At 36.4% G+C, this 10,850-nt stretch overlaps 1 protein-coding gene across 13 annotated transcripts in view; it reads right to left on the reverse strand.

Annotated features, from left to right (window-relative positions):
• PTPRD (protein tyrosine phosphatase receptor type D) overlaps positions 1 to 10,850 on the reverse strand; it is a 427,632-nt gene that overhangs the window by 200,995 nt on the left and 215,787 nt on the right. For all 13 annotated transcript variants that reach the window (XM_043487052.1, XM_043487049.1, XM_043487053.1 and 10 more), the window contains exon 7: positions 7,758 to 8,339. In XM_043487052.1, coding sequence (XP_043342987.1) covers positions 7,758 to 8,339 — 582 coding nt within the window. The remainder of the gene's footprint in view (positions 1 to 7,757; positions 8,340 to 10,850) is intronic.

Genomic DNA, 10,850 nt, shown 5'->3' on the forward strand with positions numbered 1-10,850 from the left:
GAAGAAGATATTAAGAGGAGGTGGCAAGAATTCACAGAAAAACTAAACAAAAAAGATCTTAATGACCTGGATAACCACGATGATGTGACCACACACCTAGAGTCAGACATCCTGGAGTGTAAAGGCAAGTGGGCCATAGGAAGCATCACTACAAACAAAGCAAGTGGTGGTGATGGGATTCCAGCTGAGCTATTTCAAATCCTAAAAGATGATGCTGTGAAAGTGCTGTACTTAAAATGCGAGCAAATCTGGAAGACTCAGCAGTGGCCACAGGACTGGAAAAGGTCAGTTTTCATTCCAATCCCCAAGAAAGACAATGCCAAAGAATGTTCAAACTACCACACTATTGCACTCATTTCACAGGCTAGCAAACTAATGCTCAAAATCCTCCAAGCGAGACTTCAACAGTACGTGAATCAAGAACTTCCAGATGTTCAAGATGGATTTAGAAAGGCAGAGAAAACAGAGGTCAAATTGCCAACATATGCTGAATCATAGAAAAAGCAACAGAATTAGAGGAAAAAAAAAAAACAAAAAACACTTCTACTTCATTGAAACACTAAAGCCTTTGACTTTGTGAATCAAAACAAACTGTGGAAAATTCTTAAAGAGATGGGAATACCAGACTACTTTATACTTTACCTGCCTCCTGAGAAACTTGTATACAGGCCAAAAAGCAACAGTTAGAACCAGACATGGAACAAGGAACTGGTTCTAAATTGGGAAAGGAGTACGTCAAGGCTGTATATTGTCACCCTGCTTATTTAACTTATATGCAGAGTACATCATGCAAAATGCTGGGCTGGATGAAGCACAAGCTGGAATCAAGATTTCTGGGAGACATATCAACTACCTCAGATTTGCAATGACACCACCCTGATGGCAGAAAGCAAAGAGGAACTAAAAAGCCTCTTGATGAAAGTGAAAGAGGAGAGTGAAACAGCTGTCTTAAAACTCAACATTCAAAAAACTAAGATGATGGCATTTGGTCCCATCACTTCATGGCCAAATAGAGGGGGAAACAATGGAAACAGTGACAGATTTTATTTTCTTGGGCTTGAAAATCACTGTAGATGGTGACTAGAGCCATGAAATTAAAATATGCTTGCTCCTTGGGAGAAAAGCTATGATAAACCTGGACAGCTTATTAAGAAGCAGAGACATTACTTTGCCGACAAAGGTCCGTGTAGTTACAGTCAAAGCTATGGTTTTGACAGCAGTCATGTACAGATGTGAGAGCTGGCCATAAAGAAGGTTGAGCATGGAATAATTGATGCTTTTGACCTGTGGTGTTAAAGAAGACTATTGAAAGTCCCCTGGACTAAAAGGAGGTCAAACCAGTCAATCCTAAAGGAAATCAACCCAGAATATTTATTGGAAAGACTGATGCTGAAGTTCAAGCTCCAACAGTTTGGCCACCTGATACAAAGAGCTGACTTATTATAAAAGACCCTGATGCTGGGCAAGATTGAAGGCAGGAGGAGATGGGGATGACAGAGGATGAGATGGTTGGATGGCATCACCAACTCAATGGACATGAGTTTGAGCAAGCTCTGGGAGATGGTGAAGAACAGGGAAGCCTGGTGTGGTGCAGCCCATGGGGTCGCAAAGAGTCGGACATGACTAAGTGACTGAACAACAACAATAGATATTTTGATTGTCTATATCACCAGAAGTTATGAATTTATATCAACTCCATTTATATCAATATGTATGACAGTAATCTTAGAAAAAATCAAAAGTAATAATGTCCCTCTTAAGCTCACTTTATTTCTAAATACCGTTTCTGCAGAGTCTGATTTTAAACAAAAAAAGGAATATTACTGTCAGGCAATTATAGGTAACATAATGAATGTACCTTTCAGATTAAGTAGACATACAATATATATCTCTCTGGATACAAAACTAAAATATATTTGAGAAGTTCATATAGATATATTACTGACCCATTAATTTTTGTAGGTTCGGAAAAGACAAAATATTAGTGAGAATAATCATAAACTTAAATTTTATATAACCTAACTAAAATAATATTTTATAATGGTTTTATGTTTTGCTGAGCAGTGGTTCTATGAATTAGCTAATCAAGAGCATCTCAGCATTAATTATATCAGAGCTAACATCATTGTATTTGGCAGGTGTCCACTAACATCAAATGGCCTTTGTTAATTAAGTCTGGAGAACAGATCAAATCATTGTGCCATTTTGGAAGGTTTTCTTAGCCTATTGATCTTGGCAGGCACAAGTCATCATGTCATTATATATCTTCTCAATCAATGGGTATTAAAATTACAACTATTATGGAAGGTTCTTGGAAATACCTTAATGTAAAAAAAAAGTTAAACAGAAATTGATAACAGCTACTCTAATGCACCTGTGACCCACTCATCTAGATTTTTTTTAAGGTACAGAGTCCCTGGATCACATTAACTCAATTGCTCCTGTCACAATATTACCTTCACTCAGTAATGATTTATGTTACATTATGTCCCCTGGTAATACAGAAAATCAAAATACGGTCTATTGAAACATCAGTTCTATATCTTTCATTAAATTGTGACTGAAAGCATTACCGTCTGCCATTCCATGCTCTTAAGATAAGGATACTCATGATTCTCAAAGATACTTATGTTTTGGTTGAATTTAGTTTCAGAAATTATTTGGTTTCTTAGCTAAATCTTCCTGTCATAAGAAAAATGAAACACTTTGATATTCACACTAAAATTTGTCATTAGAAAATTAAGAACCAGATTTAGTGATCAAGTATAATAACCTTTTATTAAAAAGGTATTCCTTTTACTTCTTTTAGATAAATATATATTTTTTCCTATCTAAATTGTTTAGTGTACCTCTGTACTGGGATAATCGAATAGCTATGGCAAGTATTTCAGAAGTAAATCATACTTAATTCTTGGATACAATATTTGAAACCCTGTATTTCCTGCCTCTGTTCAAAAACCTAGTAGGAACCAAAAAAATAAAGACATTTGTAAATTATTAATTTAAAAGACAATGGTGCTTCAGCAAAGGAAACAAAAAAGAAAACAAAAGACAACCCACCAGTTAGTATTAGGATAAGAAATAAGGAACTAGTCTCTAAAACTGACAAATAGTTCATGACGCTTAACAGTATCAAAACAACCCACTCAAAATGGGCAGAAGACCTAAATAAACATTTCTTCAAAGAAGAATACAGATGGCCAACAGGCACATGAGAAGGTGTTCCATGTTGCTAATTATTAGAGAAATGCAAGCCAGAACCACAATGAGATATCACCTCACAGCAGCCAGAATGGCTACCATGAAAAAATCCACAAAGAATAAATGCCGGGGGAAGGTGTGGAGAAAAGGGAATGCTCCCACACTGTTGGTAGAATATACATTGGTACAGCAATGGTATGGAGTTTTCTTAAAAAATTAAAAAGAGAGCTGCCATATGACCCTGCAATCCCACTCCTGGGCCTACAACTGGAGAAAAACAAGATCCAAACAGATACATGTACACCAGTGTTCATTGCAGCACTGTTTACAATACCCAATATCCAAGACATGGAAGCAACCTAAAGTCCATTGACAGAGGAATGGATAAAGAGACATGGTACATATATACAATGGGATATAACCAGCCAATAAAAAGAATGAAATAATTCCATGTATAGCAACATGCATGAACCTAGAGAAGGTCCTACTACGTGAAGTAAGTGAGATAAAGAAGGAGAAATATCATAAGACATCCCTTAAACATGGAACCTAAAAAGAATGAATGAAAATGAATTGACAAAACAGAAACAGACTCACAGAGTTGGAGAACAAGCCTACGGCTGATAGGGGTAGGGAAGCGGGGCGGGGACAGTTAGGGAGTTTGGGATGGACAAGGACTCACTGCTGTATTTAAAATGGGTAACCGACAAGCACACACTGCATAGCACATGAAACTGCTCAATGCTATGTGGCAGCCTGGATGGGAGGGGAGTTTGGCGGAGAATGGATCCATGTGTAGGTATGGCTGAGTTCCTTCACCACTCACCTAAAAGTATCACAACATTGTTTCTCAATCAGCTATACCCCAAGACCAAATAAAAATTTTGAAAAGTAACAGAAAAGATAATGGTGCTTAAAAGAATCTAGAGTGTCCAGTTAATAACGTATGATCCAAAGGAAGTTACTGAATCTTTTTACCTTTACTGATCCTCAATTTACTTGAGATAATTCCACATCTATCTAAATGAGTAGGAAGAATTAATACACCCAGAAGCAGACTGCCCAGCATGCTAGTTATGGTGATGATGATGATTATATACAACTGAAGTTATAAAATATTTCTGTCCATTATCTAATTGACAGTCTTGTTACGGGTTGAAGAGTCTCCCACAAAAATTCATATGTTGAATTCCTAATACCAAGAACCTTATTAAGTGACCTTATTTGGAAATAAAATTACTGCAGATATAATTAGTCAGTATATTAGATGTAATTAGTCATTACCAGGGTTAGATGGCATCATTAGGTTGGGCCCTAATCCATTATGACTGATGCCTTATCAAAAAGGGAAATTTGGACAGAGAAACATGCACCCAGGGAGAAGGCCATGAACAATGTAGGCAGAAATCACAGTGATGCTTCTACAAGCTGAGGAACAGCCAAGATTACCAGCAAACCAGCAAAAGCTAGGAGTGAGCCCCAGGGCCTCCCTCACAGCTCTCAAAGAGAGCCAAGCCTGCTGACACTTGGTTCTCAAACTTCTAGTCACTACAACAAAAGATGATCCAATTTTGTTCTTTCAACCACCCAGGAAGTGGCATTTTGTATAGCCTTAGGAAAATTAAGAAAAAATAACAAAAATTACTACCCCTAAACTCTATAAGGGGGTTATTACTTTAGATGAGAAAACTGAAGTTCAGAGAGATGAAGTAACTTCTCAAAGGTTATAGAGCTAAAAATGGAACTTATGGATTCAAACCTTGGTTCCATTACTCTAAGACCAGATTTTCTTACAGTATAAAAGCTGAAAAATCTAAAAATCTAGAACTGGAGTATAGGTATATACTCTTTCTATATACTTTCTTATATCTTTAATGGTTATTTAGCTGCTAGAATAGTATAATAAAAAATAATCCCAACAGTTGACTATTTTCAGTCAAGAAAAAGAATGAGATTCACTGATTTCTACATTTTTCAATGAGAAACTTATGAAAAACTTACTCTATAATACTTTCATGCATATTAACATAACAAACACAGAAGAACTGTGAATACAGAAAAAGTCAAATCGAGACGATATATGGATGATTTTTAGCATAATTATGATAAAACACTTCTGCAGTTATCTTTTTGATATTTAAGTGATAAATCCATGAACAAACCAATAAGAACCAAATAACAGTATGAAAATAAAGGTAGGAGAGCTATAAACATACTAGATTTCTAGTAGTCAAGGTGAATATCAGCCACAAGATTCAGAAAGTCCACAGCATAAAAACAAGTCAATGGTTAAACCTAAGTTTATCGAGTTTTGACAGCTGAGAAAATGTATTAATTCATTCTCAGGATAACCCATGAGCTATGACTACAGATTATAGACACGATCTCCAATTATATGGTTCATATGTGGATTCTCAGAAACCAATGGCATGCCGCTAAGACAATCACAGATTAATGCAGGTTTGAAAGCGTCAGTCACTCAGTCGTGTCCAACTCTCTGCGATCCCATGGATTGTAGCCCATCAGGTGCCTTTGTCCATGGGGTTCTCCAGGCAAGAATACTGGAGTGGGTTGCCATTTCCTTCTCCAGGAGATCTTCCTGACCCAGGGATTGAACCTGGATCTCCTGCACTGCAGGCAGATTCTTTACCATCTGAGCCACCAGGAAGCCCCAATACATGTTTAAGAGACTCCAACACAATAAATAGCCACATGAACAGCTCTCAGATATTTAAGAATAAAATTAAAATGAAACCCACTGTGGTTTATTCCCGTGTATGTGTGTGCATGCTTAGTCAGGTCCAACCATTGGAACTGTAGCCCACCAGGCTCCTCTGCCCTTGGGATGTCCCAGGCAAAACTCATCCCATGACGAACTGATCAATTTGAATCTAAGACCACAGAAATCTGATATCCTCTTATAAAAATAAAAGTACTAGAAGGACCAAGTTTTTCTTCATAAAATCATTGGTGTCTGCTCTAACATCCAGTAAAATGGGTGAGTAAGGCCCCAAAGTTTGATCTCAGACATTGGTAACTGTCTTTACCTGTGAGCCCATACAAAGAAACAAAATGAAAAACATTAACAGAATGTTAATTTTTAAGCAAGCTGTTTCCTGGCAAATATAAGCCATTTAAATATCCAAGGCCTCCTGACAAATGGTTTTAGTTTTAACTTTATCTTGAATTATCCACTCCTCCACAGATTAAATGAAAGGATCAATCCAAGAAGAAGATATAACAATTATAAATATATATGCACCCAACATAGGAGCACCGCAATATGTAAGGCAAATGCTAACAAGAATGAAAGGGGAAATTAACAATAACACAATAATAGTGGGAGACTTTAATACCCCACTCACACCTATGGATAGATCAACTAAACAGAAAATTAACAAGGAAACACAAACTTTAAATGACCCAATGGGCCAGCTAGACCTAATTGATATCTATAGGACATTTCACCCCAAAACAATCAATTTCACCTTTTTCTCAAGTGCACATGGAACCGTCTCCAGAATAGATCACATCCTGGGCCATAAATCGAGCCTTGGTAAAGTCAAAAAAATTGAAATCATTCCAGTCATCTTTTCTGACCACAATGCAGTAAGATTAGATCTCAATTACAGGAAAAAAAAAACTTTTAAAAATTCCAACATATGGAGGCTAAATAACACGCTTCTGAATAACCAACAAATCATAGAAAAAAATCAAAAAAGAAATCAAAATATGCATAGAAACGAATGAAAATGAAAACACAACAACCCAAACCTATGGGACACTGTAAAAGCAGTGCTAAGGGGAAGGTTCATAGCAATACAGGCTTACCTCAAGAAACAAGAAAAAAGTCAAATAAATAACCTAACTCTACACCTAAAGCAACTAGAGAAGGAAGAAATGAAGAACCCCAGGGTTAGTAGAAGGAACGAAATCTTAAAAATTAGGGCAGAAATAAATGCAAAAGAAACTAAAGAGACCATAGCAAAAATCAACAAAGCTAAACTTTGGTACTATTCTATCAGAGTTGCTAATATAAAGAGGCACGGTTCTTCTATTCTCTAAATGCTGCATGGTGGATGCATTTATCCATCTCTTGTAGAAAGTCTTCAAGTCATTTGGATACAAAAAGAAAGGATGCTACATATAGGGGTAGAAGAGTAAGAGTTACAGACTATTAGGTATAAGCTATAAAGATACATTGCACAACATGGGGAATATTTAGCCACTATTTTATAATAACCATAAATGGAGCATTACCTTTAAAAATTGTGAATCACTATATGGTACACTTGAAACCTATGTAATATTGTACAGCCACCGTATTTCAATTAAAAAAAAAGATGTTAAATACATCCTCTTTTCAAAGGACTGTATTATTTATAGTCTTTCAGTATCCATGCCTGTTCCTTTCCACATGCCTGAACTCCTTACTTAGAAACTCCAAATCTCAAAAACTAAAACTTCTACTATCTTTAATCTTTGTTTTTGCCCCTGCCATTTCTGAGCGCCATCTCGTCTCCTCCACCCCACTCCCCATTCAGAACCAGACCTACCTCCTGTCTGAGTAATGACTTGAATGTCACTTGAAAGAGGACCATCTCCAATTGAGGTAAAAGCCAGGACTTTGACAGAGTACGTTTTCTGGGGCACTAAGTTGCCTATAGTAGTGATCTGGCTGTCAGCTACATTGTGTTTCATCCAGTTGTTGACATGCTGAGTGGGATCCATCGTATAATAAACTCTGTATCCTTGGATCTGTCCGTTTGGCTCTTCAGGCTCCTTCCACTGAACCAGAATGGTGGTGGAACTCAGCATCCGCGCCTGGACGTCCCGCGGGGCGCTGGACGGGGCTTGCTCTGAGGTCTGCGTCAGCACGGGTTCACTGGGAGGCCCCCGCCCAATGTTGTTGACAGCAACCACCCGGAACTCATAGTCCGAGTAGGGGCTCAGTCCGGCGACACTGTAGCGTGTCGTTGCCACTCCGTCAATTTCTTTGTAAGGTTCCTCAGAATTTTTAGGTTTATGCTGAATGATGTAGTAAGAGACAGGCTCAGGGTTCCCGGAGTCCCATGTCAGGGTGATGCTTGTAGCTGTGCTCTCAGTCACGACAGGAGTTCCTGGAGGTTTGGGTAAGGCTTGAGGGAGAAAAGAAGGCCGTCAACACCCATCCTCTTTAAGGTATCACAAGATTCCATAACTCTAGTATTAGAATGATGGGATTATGTATCTAGCGAAGATTTAATTAGGTGAAGTCATAGCAAAGTACAGTTTTCTAAGTGGTCAGGATGTACAGTAAGACATGCGTAGGTGACAAACCCCAGATGACTAGAAGTGGATTATATAGCATTGCATTTTTGGGCCGATAATGAAATTCACCACTTATTATCTATGAGATTCTGGATACATTGCTTAATTTCAGTTTGCTTTAGCTTTCTCATGTGAAAAATAGGAAAAAATGTATTACTGGAATTGTACAGTTGGGTAACTGTATTTCATGAGTTTGTGGTAAAGATTAATGAGCTAATCCAGTAATGCTCTTAGAATGTATCTGTCACCTTGAGAAAACAGTGGTTCCAATTATTACAATTATTATAACCAAAAGCTTGGCCAATGAGACTCTTGCTTCAAAAAAATGATACAACTAAATACTAATAAACACTGAAAAGAGCAAAATTTTAAATATAATGAAATGGTATTCAATTGCTATAAAAGTATTCATTTTGTTTTCAAGATGTATGACATAAACAGTATTATAATTTTTTAAATAAATTATCTAACCAATAATTTTAAGGTAACAAAGAATAATAATTTCAAATTAATCAATTTCAAATTCATGCTTTTTTACTTAATATTCAAAATATGTTGAAGGAACTAAATTAAAGCCTATCCACAAGTCTCTTTTTAAAATATTTTATTGTCACAATATGTATTCTATATCCAATATCAGTAATATCATATTACAGCTACATGAAAAACATTTCAATTAAATCCATATTTTAGAAATCTTGTTCATTTTTTAAGAAGAAAAGCACAACTCAAAATGCTACTAACTAAGAATAAAAGCCATCTGCGCTGGTGGTCTCATAGTCAAGCACCTCACCTGGACAGTGATTCAGAAAGGTAGTGGTATTAGGGAAGACAGGAGAATTTCACAAGCTGATTTTTTAGAGAGAACTCAGAAAGTAACACTCCTATAAACAGTTCTTTAGTACTCTTCTTTCCTTTTCAACTTAAAGAAAATACAACACTCCTTACAATGGTAACTCTTCAAGAATAACAAACTTGTACTTAATCACTGTTACACCAACAATACCTAGAACACTGTCGAGACCTGAGTAGGTTTTTAACAAGCATTGAGAAATGACCACCTGAATAAATGAGTCCTTTCTCTCTTTAAGGTGCTTTTAGTTTCGATTCACTTTTTGCCATCAAGTTTCACCCTCATGTTTTATTATTTATGTTGGAGGAGGAGGGGGTAGGGGAGTAGCGAGAGTCAGGAAAACAAAGAAAAGAAATTGAACAAAGATATTAGTTTAATGTGACTCCTGCTTTTGCATTCTTGAAGGTCTTTAGTAAATCTTCAAATATTTAAAGCTGACATGGTTAGTATGGGAAAGGTGATTCAATATTTGCATACGACTCTAAGAACCATGGAATGATAATATTTGGCCAAGGGATTTTATGGAAAATAATAATAAAAAGACATTTGTTTAAATATTCTGGTCTGGCATTTTGCAAGAAAGCGGATAATCTGAATTTTCCCTAGATGCTTTTCTATATTCTTGAGGCAAGTAAAAATATTGCTAATTAAAGGTGTGTGTTTACTGATATTTAACAGATACTCTCAGTTACACTAAGTGACGCTGATTATACAGTACAGGTTTTGTGTCTATAATAGTATGCTTAGTACAGTAATTATATGTAATGAAACATTACTATTAATATTTTAAATGATGAATTATTGAAAACAGTGTGTACCTTGTTCTTATGTCACATTATTGATTTTATATGGTATATAGTAAGTATGTATATTTGGTCAAAGGTATGACACTGATTACAATATGTGTGGTCCATTTTTTTTTTTTGGGGGGGGGGGTCACAATTCCTAGAAGGGGAAGATGATTTGTGTTCATTTTGCAATAGTTCCAGACATTTGCAGAATCTAAAGTTACTCTCATACTGACTCATTTTAGGAAAGTTTTCTAAAATTATATAAATACTGTGTAAAAAGAGTTGGTTCCCTCACATATTCATTTCCCCTACTTTGATTCAAAAGTAACCAAGGCATATATTTCTTTGGTTAGAGTCAGTACCCTTATTTCAAGAAAAAAAAAAATTGTTGAGCACTTCAACTACACAAGGTGAGAGATGAAGCTAAAACAGAATATAATCACACTTGCATTTTGCATTTTAATGGCAGGGTCTATCAAAAATTTAAAGCATCTATTATTAGACCATGTTGATTTCAACTCTTTTTTTTTTTTTCTTCTGGGATTTTGAGCATTTATTAACACTTACTTGGATTTTTCTGTTATGTACCTCTTCTCAAGGTTCTGGATGAATATAAAACCTGTACACATCATCCCGACCATTACAGCTGAGCATGTTAAGCATTCCTCATCCTGCCCTGTTAGTGCCTGAGCCTG

The sequence above is a fragment of the Cervus canadensis genome, chromosome 14 (genome assembly GCF_019320065.1).
Source record: "Cervus canadensis isolate Bull #8, Minnesota chromosome 14, ASM1932006v1, whole genome shotgun sequence".
Lineage (NCBI taxonomy): Eukaryota > Metazoa > Chordata > Mammalia > Artiodactyla > Cervidae > Cervus > Cervus canadensis.